The sequence below is a fragment of the Budorcas taxicolor genome, chromosome 1 (genome assembly GCF_023091745.1).
Source record: "Budorcas taxicolor isolate Tak-1 chromosome 1, Takin1.1, whole genome shotgun sequence".
NCBI lineage: Eukaryota > Metazoa > Chordata > Mammalia > Artiodactyla > Bovidae > Budorcas > Budorcas taxicolor.
Genome location: NC_068910.1, coordinates 133,964,604 through 133,985,691, shown reverse-complemented (window position 1 = coordinate 133,985,691; position 21,088 = coordinate 133,964,604). Strand labels below are relative to the sequence as shown.

Sequence of the window (21,088 nt, the reverse complement as noted above, 5' to 3'; positions counted from 1 at the left end):
CTGAACTGAGTTTTATAGAACATAGAAGCAGCAATGGGGAAACAGGGCATGATGGTCTGGGGTTGCATGTGAAGTCACTCAGTTGTGTCCGACTCTTTGCGACCCCATGGACTGTAGCCTACCAGGCTCCTCTGTCCATGGTATTTTCCAGGCAGTAGTACTGGAGTGGATTGCCATTTCCTTCTCCAATTATCTGACCTTATTTAGAAAGAAGTATAGAGCCCAGAGTTGGCTTCACTGTTGAAGTTGGGCTGACTGATGCACTGAGTTACTAATCAAGGGGAGCATTTTTAGGAACTTGAAAGTTGAACTTGCTGGTGTGGTACCCCAGGCAGGTATAGCTCCATCTTGGGGCTAGAAATGTATTTCAACAACTTGTACCCTACTAAAATAAGGGTCGAATTTGAAAATTGTTTAAAATACAGGGATCAAGTCAAAGTGTTATTTTTTAAGGAAAAAAAATCTGAGAATATAAACATCAGTCAAAGTTAAGACATCCTGGTAACCTATTCCATTTAGCTGCACCCTGTAAAAAATAAGCGAGGAGTTTTCCGTTTAAGAATGGAGACAGAAATGATTTTGGAACAGTATGGAAAAGTATACTTGCCCAGAGGCTCAAATGCCAGGTTTCCAGTTCCAGGGTCAGCATGTACAGCACACTGACTCCCTGAGCCTCAATTTCCTCATCTGTAAAATCAGATTACCACCTGCTCTTCTTCCCACTCGAGGATATTATGAAGATCAAATAAAATAATGTATTTGAGCAAGCTTGGAAAGTGGTAGGATTCTTCAGATGGGAGGTATCCTGTGACATAAGGTTTCTAATCTCTTGGACCAGGACTGAAAGCAATGAAAGTGATAAACTACGCTGAATACAGAGCAATGATTATGGATCTTTTAAGAATCATTTAGATAATATGTAAATCACCAGCGAAAAAGTTGCCCTAAAGCCAGATGATGTAACTGCAGTGGGAAGACTGTGCCTGGGGGACCCTGTGGAGCCTTATTCATATTCACACGGATGCAGAGGCCATGTTTACTGCGCGGATTCAGAAGAGATCTGTACTTGCCGATTACCATGTGTGTGTTTCTGCACAGAGGGTCTGGGTGCAGACCTAGACCTGAGGATGAAGGAGTGGGGGGACTGTTCTGGAAGCCTGTGTGTGGAGTGTCCCACAGGCACCATGGATCAGGAGGAGAGCCGCTTACTGTGTTAACAATCATCTTTCCCTTTTCAAGTCATTTAGCTTCATTGTTCATAAACATCAGAGGAACATGCAAATTAGAGTGTGCTGAAACGCTTTCATTTGGCCAAGAATGTTTTCAAAGAGCTCCCTGCTGCTCAGAAAGAGTCCTAAGCAGCTGGCTTCACTGAACTGTAGAACAAGCAAAAAGATGTTAAATAAGGATTAAGGGCTTTAGACAGTAAGTATAAGATGTTAAATGTTTTCCCTGGCTCATTTGTGGGCCTTTTTCTTAATTCAGCAGGCAAGCTTTCTGTGAAAGAGCAGCTTCATGGGTTTCTGTGTTGAGATTTTTTTTTTTCTTGTCCAGAGGGAGAGATAAGAATTTAATCTTAAGGAAGATAAGAGCCAGATATACGGCAGGCCACCCTAATTTTTGATTGCCTACCCATTTGTAAGTTCCATTCCCCTCAGGCCCAATCAGCACAAATTGATGTTAACTAGAATTTTATTTTAGGAGTGAAATGGACCTTGGAAAATGGGGCTACATCCTTTTGTGTCTGAACCCAGCGGTATCTTGAATATGGGTTGTTTTCACAAACAGCTTATCGTCATGGAGTCTGACAGCTCCCTAGAGTGGGGCCCTGCTGCGGATGTTTGACACCTTTCTCTGCAGCCACTTAGTTGCCCTTAGACTGTCAGATTCCTCAGGGGTCTGCGGGTTTAGGGGGTAGAAGGCCTTGAAAGATGGACTCACGTGATGTTAAATGTTAATTTTGGCCCTTGGGAGCTGGGTGATCCTGGGAGGTAACCCAGCTTCTGGAAGCCTCTTTTATCAATGATAGAACAGACATTTCCTCTGAGCAAGAGGAATAGGGATTGGATAGAGGTGACTAATGAGAAGAGGAAATCAGAGCACACCCTTGAAGTTAGGGCTTGCTAACTAACTTCATAAAAGACCTAGAAAGCAAGAACTTTCCTTCATCCAAAGCTTTACAGGGGTTGACAAGTCTTTCTAGCCCCAGGTCTCCCTCTCCTCCTCCTTGAACTGTGTCCTTAGCTCACCTCTCTTCTCTGTCACAGCTTCACTGAGCATCCAAGATGTGAGAGCCCATTGGAGAGGTGAGGAAGGGCTCATGCTCACGTAGGCTAAAGGCTCCTTGGAGCCTCTCACCCAAAGGTCTGCTCAGTCTGAGCCTTCAGCTCAACTGAGTAGGTGCTCACTTTGCTAGACGAACCTTGAGGAGAGAGAGGTGGTCTCTGCCCTCCAGGAGAAAGAAATGTTTGGAGAGCATCCTGGGAGGTGGAGGAAAGCTGGGTGCCCTGAGATTTACAGATGCTCACACTTGTGCAGGTTGACCTTGTGAGGTCTAACAGGTTATGTTTTCATTTTCAGTTAGAACCTTCGTGACAGAGTTTAAACTAAAGAAAACATTTTTTAATACCACCGTGGAAAAACGTTCAGACCTCCGTGAAGCTGAAAATGAGATCACCAAAATGGTAAGTGTCCCAAGAGGCATCTCCCTGCTAGTCCTTTGTTTTCTAGAACAGATTTTCTCCGGAGTGGGAGCCTCCTGAGGATCACCTGTATCTCCCAGACTGTTCATTTCTATCATACTTGGAAGGCGAATGTCAGGGTAAAAGTAAAGGCCTCTCAGAAATAGTAGGGAGGTGTTGAGAATTAGTGATGCTGGTAGGAGCATTTCTTCTAATGTGTCTTCCTGAACTGCTTTTATCAATGCCTTGGCATTTTTTCCTTTTCCATGTCACACACTTAGGTGACATGCACCAGGAAGAGCTATTGGTAAAGAGGAAAGACCCAGAGAGCCCTGCCGTCCCATCTGCTGTTGACCTGCTATGTGACTTTTTTGTGTGTGTCTCAGAACTTGGGGAGAATGATGCTTTTTTCTCAAGGGAATGACAAAGGTGGAAGTTAATCCCATTATCCAGGGTTGAGAATTCACTGAATGGATTATCTGGGGGCCTTTGATTCTTCTTCTTTCCCTCCTCGCCTCCTTTTTGTCAGGAAAAAAGTACAAATGGAGAAGAAGGGAGAAGAGTCAGAAATGAAGCTCAGACAGTATTTTGCTTCTTAGCTGCTACCAGAGTCTAAGAGTTAATGCTCAGAAACTTGAAATTTGCCATTAAAATAAGTTTTAGAGATTGATTTCTGATTTTAATTTTACTTGTTCTTTATGGGTAAGAGTATGTTAGCCAAAACCTATAAGATTTTATAAGACCATGAGTTTGATTTGTGTAAAAATTAGATTCCATTTCCCTTTCTGTATGAGCATCTACTCTGTAACAGGCAGTTTACCTCCTGTAAGAGGTATTGCCAACACCTTGACAGATGAAAGCCTGGAGGGCTCTGGAAGTTAATGACATTGCCTGAGATTACACAGAGCAGGTGCAAAGTTAGGAACCAATCCACTAGGCCACTGTCGCTTCGGAATCTCCGAGAGGCAGCTTTGGTAACGTGCTAGAAGTACTCAGAAATCTCACTGAGAGCTGTGAAATCCAACATTAGGGCTTATTACAGTGGGAAGAGCCAGGGGACAGCCAAGGGAGGAGGTGCATGAGGCAGAGTCCGGAAGGGTTTCAGATTCACTCCAGTCGTCCTCTCTTTGTGAGGTCATAGACACGGTTAACTCCTCTCAGCAGTGATGTATACAGTTTTCATGGCGCATCGCCAGCCAGGCAGACTCACCGAGCCTTGGTGTCTGGAGCCAAAACACAGATAGTTGCCTGTAATCCTGACCTGAGTCTCTAGCCCCTCTGGAGGTCCAGCTGGTACCTTGTAACTCAAAACCCCCAGCATAAATCATACTGTTAGACTATCTGGAGTGGCCAGGGCTTCGAGGTCTATAAAGGCAGGACATTGCAAAGGATTAGAGATTACCTTCCAGGAGTCAAGGGCTGGACCTCTCTTTGGTTAAAGTCAAATTCTTTGCTAAATGGCAGGGTTTTATGTCTACTAACCCTATAGTGAGTGTTCTTGGCACCCCACTGCAGCTGCCTCTTTGCTGGGCTGTAGGTCAATATTTCCTTCTTAGATAGTACAGGGGCTGAGAACCTCCTGCAGAGATATAGTCCTTCCCATTAGATGGTCTTCAGTGACCCATCTGCTTTGCTCAGTTTTACCCAATATCAGCTGGCTTCCCTGGTGGCTCAGTGGTGAAGAATCCACCTGTCAATGCAGGAGATGCAAGAGACACAGATTTGATTGCTGCGCAACCCAGGCATGGCAACCCACTCCAGTATTCTTGCCTGGAAAATCCCACGGACAGAGGAACCTGGTGGGCTGCAGTCCATAGGGTCGCAAAGAGTGGGACATGACTGAAGCAACAGCACACACGCACACACACCCAGTGTCAACATATAATTTATTAGTGATGTGACATCCCCACCCCCAAGAAATAGCGAAAATGTAGGTTATGACTAGAGAGGACTTAGGCTGTGACTCAAATGGCCTTTCCCAAGATGCTCTTCTGTTCTGAAATGTGCTATTTCTGTTTTTTCCTGGGGAAAAAGAAAGTTTAATCATAATAAATCATTGCCTTATGAATATAAAGCAATGTTAATACAAAGACAAAAAAGGTTTGATAGCATCCTGCGAAGGATGAGATATGTCTGACACACAGGCTTTGAAGACAGGTAGATTGCATTGGTCAGGATATTGAGACCCTCAGCTGCATGAGAGGAAGCCCCAAGCCCCAGTTCGTGCTATGGGCAGAATGGGGAAGCAGGCGTGGTACATCATGCCCCACAGGGGTTTTCTGCTCTTTCCAAGGGCACAAGGCAAACACAGGGAGTCACTCTTAATTTGCTCTCAACAAAAGGGCTCTTGACCCATGTAATGTAATTTCCTATGGAGAGCCTTTTTGAAGAGGATCTATCTGTGAGTTAGGTCAACTCATTGTAGATTATGAAGGGTCTGTGTAAGGCCTGCCAGACCTGAGGGAGCTGAAAGGAACCCAGCCTTTTCAGGAAGCCTTGTTCACTGTGCAAAGTCCAAATAAACAGTTGCCTCTGAGGTTGTTTGAAACCCTGGAGCAGATCTTAGACGAGATCTGCTCCTTTGAAGAGGTTTTGCATCCAAGGGTGCTATTCTGAGCATCATTTCCTGCCAAGATTTCACCCCACTGATTTACTATCTGCCTCTCTCCCTTTGTGCTCATGGAACAACAGAATAAGAGCAGAAAGGCATTTAAGAAAGGAACAAAAAAAAGGACACCACTCTGTGTGAGGCTGCCTGCTGATAACTCGATGACTGGAAAATGCCTGTTTGATCTTGAAAATAGGAAATTGGTTCTAGGTTCAAGGCTTTTTTGTCTGACTCACAGTTAATGATAAACTTCTTCCTTTCAGTTAAATGTGTGTTTCTCAACATTACCTGGTTATACCCGATCCACAGCTCATGTTTCTAGGTAAGTAGCAGGATTATATGTACTTGTTTGTGGACCAGTCCTATAGAAAGGGGAGGGTATTCTAACAAGTGTGATGGCAACAACACTGGCCCCTGTTTTGCCTGTGATGTAATTTCTCATGGAGAACCTTTTGGAAGAGGACCTATCTGTGAGTTAGGTCAGTTCATTGTAGGCTACGAGGGGTGATCCCAGGCCAAGGTCACAGAACCTTCATGCTCTCCCAGGCCCTTACTGGAGAATGGGGAGGACACTCATTTTCCAAAAATTCTGAGACCCACATATCAGTTTAGGACAATTAAAATATGTATACTTTGCCTGTAGGGAGTCCAGTGTTGTGGTGATGTCACTGCAAGCCACCTTTTCCCTGGCCTCCAATGTGACGCTGTTCGACCTGGCCGACAGGATGCAGAAATGCGTCAACTCCTGCTGGGCCTCTGCTGAGGTCTGCCAGCTCTTGGGGTCTCAGAGGCGGATCTTTAGAGGTAAGAGAGGGGCCCTCTGGGAAGACCCCCCATCCAGTTACGCACAGACCTAGGGTAGAAGTGTAAGGCCTTCTGGACGCAGGTCCAAGAAACTTGTCATAGAGCTGGCCTGTCTTTGAAATGGGCATTAACCACAAGGGGTTTGTGTGTGTATATCTTTGTGTGTATGTGCACTGACCCACACCTGCACGCACACACACACACGATCCTGTACACACGGCATTGAAGTCTCCCAGTCCTTGGCATGCTTTTTCTGTTTCTCCTCTACAGCCTTGGTATTGGAAGGGATATAGGAGCAGATGTAATGAAGCAGAAATCACTCTTCTTTCCCTTGAAAGGCTCCCTCCCTCTGGGGAGGTAGAATTCACACACAGAATGTACAACACTTGTCAATGGCCCGAAACCTTCATCATGACATGCCATTAGGTAAATAAAGCACGTGCAGTGTCTCCCATCCTCCTGTGTATTTGTTTGCAGATTCTAAATGCGCAGAAACAAGATGAAGATTGGAGGCCAGATAGCTCATGGTGCCGTCCGTGATTTCTCTTTTCTTGTTCTTTATCTGTTTTTGTCAAAAGCTTCTACAGAGCATCTGGTGTGAAACAGATGAATAAAGGGATTAGAAACAAGTTTGGAAGGCATATTTGGGTCTTGGAAGGGAGGTTTCGCCTCTGGGATGGGAAAATTCTGCTGGAATCAAAAGTGCTTCCTCATGCAGGGGGGCCTGCCCCCGCTGCGTCTCGTAAGTGGTCTGAGCTGGCTCTGGTTGGCTCATTTTACTCACACAGGACTGGTGAGAAGTGTAGAGTCAGAGTCAGCCTCCCCATCTGGTGCCCAGATGCTCAACTGTAGGTAGCAGGTTTGGTCTCTGTCTGCGAGCAGATCCTGGACCTTCCCGGTGGGCCAGAGCTCTGTAAGAGCTGGTCCTGAAAGCCCTCCTTCTGGACTGTGCTCTGTAGAGCCGGGAGCTCACCTTTTGTTCTGGGATAAATGCTAGAGCTTTGGCCCATTTCAGGGCTAGTTATTCACTTGAAGGAAAAAGAAAAGAGGCCAACATTCTGGAGTTGAAGTTGCTATCATTCAGCTTCATTGGGGAATTAGCTAAAAAGTCCCTGCCCCTTCATACTGTACTCTACCTTTTGAGGCAGGAACTCTTTGATTTGGCTTTCTTTTTCTTGCCAGTGATGCAGAGGTCCCGCTTTTTCCTTTCCAGAAAGGGCAAAGGGCACCTTTCAGTTCATAAAACACGTATGCTGTGTGTTCTGCATGGTCAACATTATATCAGGTTACTACTTTGTCCTTAGTAAACACATTTCATGTCTTGCCAATCAAGTGGCCATATATTTGGGTTTGTAAGGCCCTGCCGATGGCTGCCCTGCTCATGCTGTGGCCCTCCTTGTGGGAAAGCTCCTGTCTTCCCTTGCTTCCTTGCCAAAGTCCCATGCTTTTTATTTTTTAAAGACTTAAAGAAAATTTTAGAGCAGTGTTAGTTTCATAGAAAAATTGAGAGGAAGATATAGAGATTTCCCATATATTCCTGCCCACACAGGGGCTGGTGCCCATTCTTTGACTCTGCTTTGCTAGCCCCTGAGATCAAAGACAGTCGTGCCTCCTGGCTGAACCCGGCCTCCCTTCTCTGTTTTCCCTCCCAGGGCTTCTCCAGGTTTTGCCAGCGTGTGTTTGGTGTCTCACTCACCTCTCTGAGTGCTAGAGAGTTGGGCTAGATGAGCAGAAGTGGTCAGGTTTTGACATCTGGTTGTTCCCAGCATATGAGAGGCCGCCGGCTACTCTGGATGCTGCCTTTGGACGGGCGGGATTTTCCCTTTCAATTCACAAAACATCCACTTCCTTGCCTTTCAAAGAACTGTAGCTCTCATCTCTCCAGAGGCTTCGAGTCCTTGGAAATCCCCCAGAGGAGCACCCCAGCCATAGATTTACATCAGTGCTCATTGTCTGTTTGGCGGATGTTATGCCCAGGAAAGACCATGGGAATTGTGGGTGCAGAATAATCACATCGCCAGGCTTAAAATGAAAACTGCATTATATGTGGTTCCGTTTGATGGATTGATGACAAAATATTAAGAATCTGGAGGACAGCAACCCCTCTGTCACAAAGGCAAGGCCAGCTTCCCCTGTCTTCGAGGGAATCTGCTTCGATTGACGGCAGAGTTGCTTCAGCAAGGCAAGTGGTATTTGCCCACAGGCGGGCTTTGTGGGCAGGGCAGAGGAAAAACGTGATATTGGCTTCCAGAAAATATCTAATCAGGCCAGGCAGCTCAGACTGGCTGCTGCACAAACTAGTACTGGCCTGGACGGCCTTTTGTGCTGGAGGTATTTCTTTATATTAAGACTTCAAAAAGTTTAGATGAGAGATTGTGGCCTTTTAGTACGCCCTCTGTGCCAGCTTCACAGTTTGCTTGGTGAGATTTTCCATTTTTCATTTTTCTCCCTTAAATACAAACCTTTCACAATAAACAAAGGAAATTCTATCACACACACAAATAGGGTTCTGATTTAGCACGCCAGCTTCCACTGATAAAGACAGGAAATTCACCACTGAGAGCTGAAGCTGTGTCCTAAACTAACCTCCCTGTGAGCAAGCCACCCATAGACCCCCAGCTCTCAGGACTCAGACAAGGGGGCGGATGCCGGGGCCCCTGGGGGGTGTCTGCTGCGGTCACATGAGCCTGCCTGAGGTTGGGAGGGGGGCGCAGTTTTGCCATGTGAAGAGCAGGCACCTGGTTTGGGTTTTTGCATCAGGTGGTGGTGTCCTTAGGGTGGGAGAAGGGAGCCCAAACCTCACTGCCCGGTGTGCACCCGTGGCCCTTCCTCAGCTCTGTCCCCACCCTGAACTTGTTCACACCCACCAAAAACAATGATGTACCTCAGTCTGTAAATGGTGTAAATAAGATACTCTCCACTATCCCTCCATTCATGTTTCTGTTCTGTTGTCTGCAGATCCCAATTATGTGTGTTTTTTTCTTCAGCCCTATCTTAGGTGGTAAAAGCACCCTCATTGTGTCCGCTGTGTACAACCTCAGAAAGGGCCTGCTGTTTCATGCCTCGTGAAGGCCTGCTATATACAACCCATTCAACCCGAAAGAGGGGTCACTGTTTACAGCCTCAGAGAGGGCCTGCTGTATACAACCTCTGAGAGGGCCTGCTGTTTACAACCTCACAGAGGGCCTGCTATATACAGCCCAAGCGAGGATTCACTGTGTGCAACCTCAGAGAGGGCCACATGCGCCACAGTGAACGCTCTGTGATGATCATGAAAGAGTTCTTTGTCATCCTTGAAATGAGCATGGCCCACACGCCCAGGGCTGGACAAAGCCAGGTGGATATGCACACGTGGTAGAAGTGAGGCTCTAAAGTGAGGGGGCAGAGCAGGGAAGGGTGAGCGCCCTCTCGGCCCGGTAACTGGTTGTCGAGTGCCGCCCTCAGCATGTGTGTGTCAAGCCTGAGTGTGGACCAGCCCTGCCAGGCGCTGGCCACCCAGAGCCGAGCCGGCCCCTGGCGGTGGGGAGGCGGACAGTGACGGAGCCAGACACCCAGGTTACATTCCACTCCTTGAGTCTGCTCGGCAGCAGCGGGCTGAGACAGGTCTTCTTTCCTGAGAGGGCAGGGGCATGCTTTCTGGGTTTGGGCCGGTTCTCCACTGCAGCCCTTGAGTGAGAAGGTGCAGAGGACCCCACCTACTGGGGGCTGTGTTTGCAGGGGACGCTGGAGTTGGGGATGCCACCCCATTTCTTCAGGGTTTGCTTTTTCCCTGTGGCACGCTGGGTAAACTTTTAGTAACAGGCTGGGCCAGCCCCGGGGAAGGAGTGGAAGAAGGCAGCGCAGAAGGGCCCCCTGAGAGGAGTGCGCTTCACGCAGGCTCTTTTGGAAACTGTTCTCTGAGCCTCTTGAAATAGCAAGTTCACGCATCTAAATGTTTGACATGGAGGAGGTTTTGTTTTGTTTCACTGTCTTGTTTTTCCATTTCAGCGGGCAGCTTGTGCAAGCGGAAGACTCCAGAATGTGACAAGGAGACCTCCATCTGCACCGATCTGGACGGGGTCGCGCTGTGCCAGTGCAAGTCTGGTTACTTCCAGTTCAACAAGATGGACCACTCCTGCCGAGGTAGCGGCAGGCCTGGGGCCCCGGGGGCCCGAGGGGTGGGGGAGGGGCTTCTCTCTGCTCTGGGGGTGACCGTTCTAATCCGGGGGTGACTGGTCCTGGTTGTTTGGCTCCCAGCGGGGTTGAATCTGTTATCTCCTTGGAATAATAGCATTATCTCTGACTGGTTCGCACTAGTCTGGCCAATCAGATTCAAAGGAAAAGAAAAGAGAATGGAATGCCTGGGGTGGCCAGGCCTTTTCTTTTTTTTCCTACTTAGAGGAAGTTAGAAAAATTACTGTTTTAATTCCTAAAGCTTTATTCTATTGTCTGCTAATCTTTTAAAATGGAAATACCAGCATGAAGGCAAGGGTGTGCCCTTTAGCAGTAGCTGGCAGCTCAGGAGACCTGAGTCAGAACCCTCTTCTGCCTGCCCATCCTCTGTCATCTCGGGCAAGGCACTTAGCTTTGCTGAGCCCGAGTTCCCTCTTCTGTGCAATGGGTGCAGTGAGACTTCATCAGATATTCTAGGAATTAAAGAGGCAGTGGTTATGGAGGTACTTTGTAAGCCATCGCATTTGCTCTTGTGTTTTACCCAGGTTATTGTTGAACCAGTGGGTTCTGGTTTTAAAGATTTTATGTCAGAAATCTGATTCTGCTAACCTCTTGGGTGAAGATTAAATTCATCTAGTTTCAGATATCAGCTGTTCAGTGAACACAGTGCACGAATACTGCTTTAAAGTAAAATGAATTAAAATCCAGAGCACTGGATGCCCTGACTTATAAAAGCCTGCTGCCATGCACAGTCGCAGGAACACTGGCAACATAAAGGTGTCGTGTAGCCTTAGGCCTCGCATCACATGAGAACGTGTGTGGCCCAGTTTCCCTGCTCAGTCAACACCTGCCAGCGACAGATGTCCTGGAATCTGAGTGAAAACGGTGTCCTAGGGAAAGGTGACGTGCCGCTTATTTCTGTCAAGACTTCCTGTTAGAGGAGAGGGTAAAAATACATTTCAGGGCAGTGCTGTATCCTGAGCTTGGACCCTCTGACTTAGGTGCTTTAAAAGTGCACCTTCTCGGCTCTGCATGCAGCCCTGGGCGGGGTTTGGAGAGAGGGGCCCACGCTGGGGCAGCGGGCCTTATGCTGAAACTCATGGCACTGCTCAGCACCCCGTCAGCCTACCACTCTGATGTGGAGATGGGGCTTCCTAGTTCCTTCTTACCTGGTTTCATGCAGAGTGCTCCTGGCCAGTCTTAACTAGGGCACTGAGCCCACCTCGGGCGGGCAGGGGACCTCTGCTGACATCCACGTGTGCTGGGGGCTGTGTGGCCCCTGGGGGGCTGGGGAGTGGTGGGTTCAGTACGCAGGGCCTGTGCAGTTTCAGGTGGTCTCAAGTGTAGCCTTGCCACCTCTGCTTCTGACTAGCCTAAGTCATTTACCTCTCTCGGCAAGTCCACAGTTTCCTAATTGTGTCGCTTACAGACTAGCGTTAGCAATAGCAGAGCTGCTGAAGATTTACCAGACACAGGGACACAGGCACAAGCAACGTTATGTGCATGAAGTAGTGACCCAAGAATCGGAATAAGGAAGCCGTGGTTAGCTTTTGGGCTTACGGCCAAGGCCCTGCTTAGCCTGGTTTCTGCGGCATCCTGTTGGTTAGATTTTCATCCGTGACCATCAGGGCTCCATGAACGGATCCTGGAGCTCCTTGGGCCACAGACCCGTGGCTGGGTTCTGAGGGGTTACAGTGACATCTTCTGGCCATTGGTGCTAGAGCACAGGGATGGTTAAAAGGAGTACTCTTTAGGACACCTCAAATGTGGGTAAATCCCTGGTGTAAACTGAGGATAAAGGCATGTGGGTGTGTTTTCTAAATCTCTACAATTAACGGCTGCATATTAGTAACTGCATATTGCTTTTTGTTGTACACACACACACACACGCTTCCTACTATCTCACATAAAATGTCTTTACCAGACTTTCAAAGCATCATGTAAAATTAAAGCAGGTGTCCTTCCAATAGAGGTCTTGTAGCTTCCTTCCATCGTGCAGACGTCCTGATGAATCCCAACCACCTGTTAGCAAGTCTCTTCCTCTGACTAGACTGCAGATACTTGGACAGAGGAGCCTGGCAGGCTACAGTCCACGGGGTCCCAAAGAGTTGAACACTACTAAGTGACTAATACTTCACGTCTAGGCTGATGTCTGAAGCCCACAGCGCTGCTCAGCACGCTTCCATGGCATTCTCCAGGCAAGAGTACTGGAGTGAGTAGCCTTTCCCTTCTCCAGGGGATCTTCCCAACCCAGGGATCAAACCCAGATCTCTTGCATTGCAGACAGATTCATTCCCGTCTGAGCCACCAGGGAAGTGGGTGCCTGTCTGTAGAATATGTTTGTACATTGTGGGGTTCCACAAATGTCTGTTGAAGGAACAAATGGATGATGGGCAGCAAATATGATAGGACAAGGTTGGCAGGTCTTGATTTGGTTTCCTGCAAGGGAGCAAAAAAGCCTAAAGATTCTACCATGTACTGATTTTATTTTAAAAGGCCAGAAGGCCTGAGTTTGCTTATGTTCATATCAATAGGGGGAGCCCACTTTGGGCATATACGAATACTGCCACATTGATTTCATCTTCAGTGCTGTGTGGGTCAGGGTCCCTCTAGGGTATGGAGATGAGGAGCTGGGTCCTCAGGCCCACTGGAGTGCCCTGTGACAAGGCTTCCCTCCCAGAGCCCGAGAGCAGCCCATGGTAGCCCATGGTACCAGGCCCATGGTAGCAGTCGGTCTTTGATGAATGACTGAATGGGCCCATCTGAACTAAGGAAATATCATTATACCAGGAAGCCAGGCCACTTCTGAAGCTATGTGAAAACAGCCCAGCGCATCAGCTCACAGGCAGGACAACACATGGACCTTACATCTGGGTGGATGACAGCCGTGGCGTGGAAAGCTCCTACCCAGCAAATGAGGGTTGAGTGGGTAGATCTGATATAAAATCATTTCCAGGAAGAAATGTTCAGAATAGAACAGACTAGTGTGACATCAACCTGTCCTGGGGCTGAGATGGGTGGGGATGGGTCACTGGGGCACCTGCAGTCCCTGTGTGGCCGCCCTGCAGTCAGAGCCGAGGGTCACCCAAGGGCAGCTTTCCCTGCTCCCATGACCCAGCTGTAGTGTGGGGACCGCCAGGCATGGCACTTCCACTCCAGGGAGACAGGAGTGCTCTGCGTGTTCCTTAGAGAAGGTCCCACCTGAGTAAGGGCTTCCCTGGTGGCTCAGATGGTAAAGAATCTACCTGAAATGCAGAGGGCATAAGAGACTCGGGTTTGATCCCTGGGTGGGGAAGATGCTCTAGAAAAGAGAATGGCTGCCCACTCCAGTATTCCTGCCTGAAGAATTCCTTGGACTGAGGAGCCTGGTGGGCTATAGTCCATGGGGTTGCAAAGAGTCAGACACAACTGAGCAACACACTCACACCCACACCTACCCACCCCTATGTGAGGCCTACTCAAAGTCATCAAAGATTTGGGAGCAGGGCCTGGTTCCTCCTTCCGGAAATGGGGTATGATCATACTCTGCTGCTGCTGCTGCTAAGTCACTTCAGTCGTGTCTGACTCTGTGTGACCCCATAGACGGCAGCCCACCAGGCTCCCCGTCCCTGGGATTCTCCAGGCAAGAACACTGGAGTGGGTTGCCATTTCCTTCTCCAGTGTGTGAAAGTGAAGTCACTCAGTCGTGTCCGACCCTCAGTGACCCCATGGACTGCAGGCTTCCAGGCTTCTCCATCCATGGGATTTTCCAGGCAAGAGTACTGGAGTGGGGTGCCATTGCCTTCTCCGATGATCATACTCTACCTTGTCGCAAAAATGATTTGAAGCACCTGATGAAAATTCACTGTAACAAAATGAGGTTAATTTAAAAGGTAAATAAGGTTGAAGGAGAAATACAATGACTACTTTGTTGAGGCTAGAAGGAATGTGAACATACAAAAAGATATACCCTAAGTTCTCACTTGTTTGGTAAAGATAGGCACTCACTCAAGTTCTAAGCATCTGGGACGCTAAGGCAAAGAGAGAATGTGATTTTGGGGAAAAAAATAGTAACCATAAAATAAAGAATAGTTCTTTAGGACCATCCCCATTCTTCTAGATCCTGGGACCCAAGAGAAGTTTCTCTGGAAAGTCCGCATCACGAGGTTACTGAGTGGTATTCTGGCAATGTGTTCCATGATAGCCTGTGATAAATACCCTAGGCCATGCCTGGGGCTGCTGCTACTAAGAGATTGCCTTTAATAAAGCAAGTGTAGCTCAGGAGAAGTGAATCCAGGGGAGCTGAAACAGTGCAGTGCAGGCTCACAGCGCTCATGATCTGCTGTGAGAGAATTTAGGTTATTTAGAACAGTATTCACCACACCATTCTGCAAGACTCTAGTGACATGTCAGTAGTCTATGACAAAAAAATAGATGCTAGAATCATTCAGTGTCCAACAGTGAAAAATAGAACGACATCAAGCACGTCGGCATGTGTGCGCGCCCAGTCGCTCAGTCGTGTCCGACTCTTTGCGACCCTGTGGACTGTAGCCCCGCCAGGCTCCTCTGTCCGTGGGATTCTCCAGGCAAGAATACTGGGGTGGGTTGCCTTGGGCTTCTCCAGGGGATCTTCCCGATCCAGAAATCGGTGTCTCCTGCATTGGCAGGCGGGTTCTTTACCACTAGCACCGCCTGGGAAGCCCACGTAGTTAAATGTTATTACGTGCTGATTCTTGAAGGGAAGCCTGTGAGCAATCTCCCAGTCTGTGGGGCCTGCAGCCTTTGACCCATGTGCTGCTGGCACTCAAACGTTGCTATCAGTGTGTGCTGTCTGTCTAGAGATTACTGCTCTGTGCTATGTACCTTTACTTAACTGTGATTCTTGTGTGCAGCGTATATCATACATTAACCATGAGTCAAATTTCTGTCATTCCTTGCACCAATGAATTTATCTGAGAGGCTATTTTTTATTATCTACTTTCATCCAAGCACACATTACAGCTTGTGATGTTCTATCAGCTTATTGTAGTGCTGAAACTGTTCGGTGATCAGGGCAGGGCAGGAACTGCTGATGCAGGGGAATGGCTGGCCCATAGCCTGCAGTGAAGCAGTGGTCTATAAGCCGCAGTGCCAGAGGGCTCAAAGCTGTAGTCTTGTGTGGTGTGCTGATTAGGGCTCAGCTAGGTATGTCCAGAATCCACTACACAGACTGCAGGGTGAGCATTCTCTCAGGACACTGGCCATGGACCATGGCTTTCTCATTTCCTGAAGGACGGTTGCTAACGGAGCCAATGGCAGGTTACAGAAGGCTTGACTTCCATTAAAGACGGTGAGGCATTTACCTTTGTGTTTATGGAAGGAAGTTACTCAGGGACCACAGGGAACTTCCAGAAATAACTGCAAATGTTAGATAATGATCACAGTTACAGGTAGTGATTACTGTATGCTGGGTGCTGTGGGAAGGCACTTGCATGCCTCATTTTCCTTAATCCCCTCCAAGAAACTATAAGAAATTATTATTATCCCTTTTTTTATAGCTGAGAAGCTAGAATCACTACGAGGTTAAGTTTTGGGGGTCTTTTTGATGAAATGAAAGATTGAGCTGGCAGCAGTATTTAGGCCAGGTTTTGGATAATTCTAAAGTTATTTGTGGGCTTCCCAGGTGGCTCTGTGGTGAAGAATCCACCTGCCAATGCAGGAGACACAGGTTCGATCCCTGGCTCAGGAAGATCCTCTGGATAAGGAAATGGCAACCCACTCCAGTATTATTGCCTGGAAAATCTCATGGACAGAGGAGCCTGGCATACAGTCCATAGGGTTGCAGTCAGACATGACTCAGCAACTAAATAACCTACAACAAAGCTATTTTGTAGCCTTTTGGTTCTAGAATATTCTTGTGAACTTTAGGGTGGCTGGTTTTATTAACCATCAGCTGGGCCAAGATAAGTTAATAGACATGATCATGGGTTTTCGTTTTCTCTTTCAGCCTGTGAAGATGGATATAGGCTTGAAAATGAAACCTGTATGAGGTAGGCAGCATGTTCATTTATTGTGACGAATTTGTTCCAAACCTTCTTTAGAAGTTATGTAGGTAAATTGCCTCAGTAGTTTCTTCTGATATTTGAAACTAATTCTTGTTCTTTTTTTTTCCTGTCAACTTGCAGTTGCCCATTTGGCCTTGGAGGTCTCAACTGTGGAAACCGTAAGTGTGCTGGCGTCCCGAGTTCCATGTGGGCAGGGCTTTTGACATATGTCTGTCCCCTCCCCTCACCCTCAGGTCACATCTGCTGTCTTCCCAGCTGCCTGGAGAGCAGAGTGCTCACCAGGGCTGAAAGTTTGTAGGGGAGGTAAACATTTATTTATTTACCTAGGTAAATTTCCTAGATGGCTGGACAGAGGAGTATCAGTCAATAAATGAGGCTGGGAGGGAGGGACCACCCCCAGGAGAATAGAAGAGCCTCCTGGGTACTTCTTAGAGGGGCTGGAACTGGAGGAAGACTGGCAGTGACTGGTATGGAGGGAGAAGGAATCCAGGCAGAGGGAACAACCTGAACAAAGGTCTTGGGCCAGCCTGGGCCTGTGATTTTGGGGGACAACGTGTAAGCAGGTGTGGCTGAGGACAGAGAGGAAGGTAGAGAGTGAAGGATTAGGTTGGCAGAGTATGTGAGGATCAAATTCTTGGGGTTTTTGATAGAGCCTGAGAAATTAGACTCTAGTCAGTAGCCTCTGTAGAACTAGCAAGTCTTAGAGCAGGAAGGCATTTTTGATCAAGAAAATCAAGTCAGGAGGCAGTAAGGAGGACAGAGGGCATGGGGCCATTTAGACCAGTGTCGTCAGGGTGGGGGTCATGGCTGGACGCAGACTGCAGAGGCCCCTGATCTTAGCTGCCGTCTGCGCCCCTGGAGTACAGTGGTCGAGGGGCACTGACCGTCCATGTGGCATTTTCATACTCAATTTACTTCTCTGAGAAAAGCAGTTGGGATTCATTTCAGATCACTTTCACTGACATTTTCTTATCCTGAGACCTAAGAAGTTTAAGTGACCTGCAAAACTACTGAAAGAAATTCTAGGGTATAGGATGAAGAAGGAATAATAACAGTCAGCATTTTAGGATAGCTTTGTCCCTCGTTCTGTAGAATCTGCCAGCAGTCCATAGTCTTAAGTTTACTCTCCCACAAGTAGACATGACTTTATTTAACAAGAGATGCTCCCCTTACCGCATCAGTCATACATTCCAAGTGTTTTTAAAGCTCTCATGGAAGAAACAGGGGAGGAGGGTGAAGACTAGGTAGATCTTTCTTATAGCATGATATCACAGGGGTACTTGGTTTAGTAAGAGTGTGAGTGAGACTCGACGATGCATGGAGAGATGTAGCCAGCTGGGGCTGAGCCGGGAGCAGGACCCACTTGCCTGTCCTCCTGGGGCTCCTCAGCCCCTCGTAGGATGAGCCAGTACTTCTCACTTGCTTGTAGTCAAACAGCTCCCTGACTAGGTTTCACTAGACAATGCTTCCTATTCCTCTGTGAGTGGAAGAGCAAAAATGGATCAGTGAAAAACCCTCAAAAGGGTTGAAAGAGAAGGGAGTAGCGCGTTGCTCTTGATGGCAGTTAGTGATTTGCTTTTCAGAGATCATTAAATACCACGTATGTGGAGATGATGTACGCCACTTCCACGGACCGTTCTGTGAGTTACTGTGTCTCCGCATGATGTGGGTGGGGCCTTGGAAGCAGCAGGATCTCTCTCTGTTCCTGAGATTTCCTTTTCCTCCCTTTTGTCGGAGTCATCACAGTCATTTCCAGCAGAGGGCAGACTCTGGTCTGGATGGCTAGCTCTCTGCCCCCTTTCGTTGGGCCACGCTTTGTTGGGGACTCTGGTTAACTCTGATGGCGTGAATACCACTTTATGACTTTGACATCTGTTTGCATGTCAGTGTCACAAAGCAATTAATAGTCACTGATAATAATCAGCACATGCCATCTCCGGTCAGCACCCCCACCTATGCTGATGGCTAATGCCTTGTGAGGTCTGTGACTTGTCACCTGGTGTTTTGTGCCAAATAACAGAGATAACCACCCACCCCTGTCATTCTGCTGTCGCCACCAAAGACAGTTTAAATGCCTTGTCAGGGGTCGGACTCAGGCTGGACCTTTTGTAGAAAAGAACCACTGCTCTCTGCAGCCTTCTGGGGACACGTGCTCTGCTGCCCAAGCCCTGTGAGATAGGGCACCCTGCTCTGTCCAACCGTGCACGTGGCCCTGTGGCTCCCTCACACCTGCGTTCCTGGGAATCAGCCAGCTCTACTGTATTCAGGCTTTAGGCACAGCCTCTGACCTGCCTTTCTGCAGCCTTTTAGCTTTCTAGTTGCACCCAGATGTCACGTGTCGCTCCCATAGAGAACGTCCTTCAGACTGGAGAGGGCAGAACAAGCTCTCCTCTCACATCCCTTGGTCCCCATGTGCACCCGCGCCGGGCAGGGCAGGGCTGCGCCTGTCTCATCACTGCTCCCCTTTTAGTTTCCTTTCCATATGAAGTATGTGTTTATACCACAGATCCCAGCAGTTCTGTTTTCTTGTGCCGCTGTCCTGTGGCTCTAGAATTCTTACAGAGTGGTTGTCAGAGTGTCCTCACTTCCCCTTGTCCCCCTCCCAGCCTTTCTCAGGCAGGCACATTTCCTTCTTTGCGTGAATTTTATAGAGGCTCCTTCTCGCAATTTTATTATATCTCTCATGACCACATGGTTTGCTGCACCTGTTTTTCTCTTTTTAAAGTAGGTGAATTTTGTCTTTTCATAACATTAAAAAAAAAACTTGTACCTTAATTTTCCTTCTGTAATCCAAATTAATTAGCAGAGATACAAGGGAAGAAGAAAACTAAAGTCTCATCACCCATTAAACCTCACTGCTAATACCCTGCTGTATATCCCTGTTATGACATGTGGTGGACAGGACCACCAACAGCACCCAGGACCTTGTTAGAAATGCAGGATTTCAAACCTCTTCACTTTGGACCTACTGAATTAGAATCAGAATTTTAACCAGACTCCTGGATTCAGTTAATAGGCAGATTTGCATACATCTCACAGTTTAAGAACCAGTATACCAGAGGTTTGTATGTGTCTGTTTAACAGAAATTGGATCTCACAGAAGATACTGTTTTGTAACCTGCCTTTGAACTTAGTAAACTGTGCAGTGTTTTCATTGGCATAAATTTATAACGTGACTTTAGACAGTTCTGTTAAATTCTGCTCTGTATATATCATAATTTACTTAACCATCCCCTCTTATTATCAATTTAAAATCTTTTTTCTTCTTTGTATTGCCATTCTTCTGTTTGGGGTCACTGTCACTTGGTGAGGATAGAACATCGTCAGATAATTTTCCTAGATTACTTTTTTCTGGCTGCAGACATTTTAATCCATCCCTTCTCTTTATCCATGACACATCCTTTTGTAAGGCACCCTTTCCATTCCAATGCCCTGCATCTCTCCAGTGGAGACTCCTTCCCTGCCAGGCTTCCTGAGCAGCCAGGAGGATGTGGAGTCTGTTTCCCGCATGTCTTGGTGGTGTCTTCCTCTTCCACTGAAACCAAACATTCAGCTGACAGATCTTTCTGCCTTGTCTTCCCACCTCAACCCACAGCCTGGTGGCAGGTGTATGAAGTCTTCACCTTGTAGTTACATTGGGCGGCGGAGGAGCCTGGTGGGCTGCAGTCCATGGGGTCGCGAAGAGTCGGACACGACTGAGCGACTTCCTTTTCACTTTTCACTTTCATGCGTTGGAGAAGGAAATGGCAACCCACTCCAGTGTTCTTGCCTGGAGAATCCCAGGGACGGGGGAGCCTGGTGGGCTGCCGTCTATGGGGTCGCACAGAGTCGGACACGACTGAAGCAACTTAGCAGCAGCAGCAGAACTCAAACCAGTGGAAATGCTATGTGTCAGCAGGAGTCACTTGTAACACTGCTCAGAAGGAGGAAGAGATCATTAGTTATCCAGCAGTCAGCTGGAAGTCTCATGCAGCTAACAGCAAACCTCTCACTTGGTGTCAGAACTGAAAGGAAGCAGCCCTGGAAGAGGGGATTGCAACTCTCCCTACTCTTGTGTGTTACGGCCACGTTTACAGTCTGTAGATGCGAGAAAGGGAAATTTCAAAAGGAAAAAAAAAGAACGCTGTGAACAGAGTTCTAAAGGAGAGATGATGTAAGAGGAGTGGAAAGATTTAAACGGCAGAACCCTAACCACACGTCACTAATGAACACAGTGAGAGGCAAGTGGGAGAACTGAATGAATTTTAAAATGAAGCGAATGTGGCCACCTAGAAAGGTCTGTAACGAGGCCTGAGTTTAAAGGAAGGGATATGGGTTGGTACGGTTCTGACATCAATTCCGATGTATTTTTTTCCACATCACTAAGCCAGTTATCTCAGTTCTGACACTGTCTCCAGGTGCATCCCACAGCTTAAGGGCTGGGTCCGCTGACTTTCCCACCCCACACCCCTCCCCAGCAGACCCCAGTCCCGCATCCAGGCTGTCACCTGTGCTTCTGGCCAACTGGCTGTAGATCAGAGGTTCCAGTGGCCTCCTCCCTAGGGCCCATTGATTTGCTGTACTGGCTCACAGAACTCAGGAAAGATTTTACTAGATGCCAGCTTATTAACAGATGCACGAGACTTCAAGCTCACTGCTGGGTGACTAATGATCTCGTCCTCCTCCTGAGCAGTGTGTTATGAGTGACTCCTGCCACACATAGCATTTCCACTAGTTTGAGTTCTGAGCTATTGGCTTCCCTGATAGCTCAGTTGGTAAAGAAGCTGCCTGCAATGCAGGAGACGCCAGTTCGATTCCTGGGTTGGGCAGATCTGCTGGAG

At 47.7% G+C, this 21,088-nt stretch overlaps 1 protein-coding gene across 1 annotated transcript in view; it reads left to right on the top strand.

Annotated features, from left to right (window-relative positions):
- The window catches only part of HEG1 (heart development protein with EGF like domains 1), an 83,661-nt gene that overhangs the window by 43,425 nt on the left and 19,148 nt on the right, over positions 1-21,088 (top strand). The window contains exons 9-14 of the mRNA XM_052645155.1: positions 2,581-2,684; positions 5,553-5,611; positions 5,933-6,093; positions 10,081-10,215; positions 16,211-16,253; positions 16,389-16,426. Of these exons, the coding sequence (XP_052501115.1) occupies positions 2,581-2,684; positions 5,553-5,611; positions 5,933-6,093; positions 10,081-10,215; positions 16,211-16,253; positions 16,389-16,426 (540 nt within the window). The remainder of the gene's footprint in view (positions 1-2,580; positions 2,685-5,552; positions 5,612-5,932; positions 6,094-10,080; positions 10,216-16,210; positions 16,254-16,388; positions 16,427-21,088) is intronic.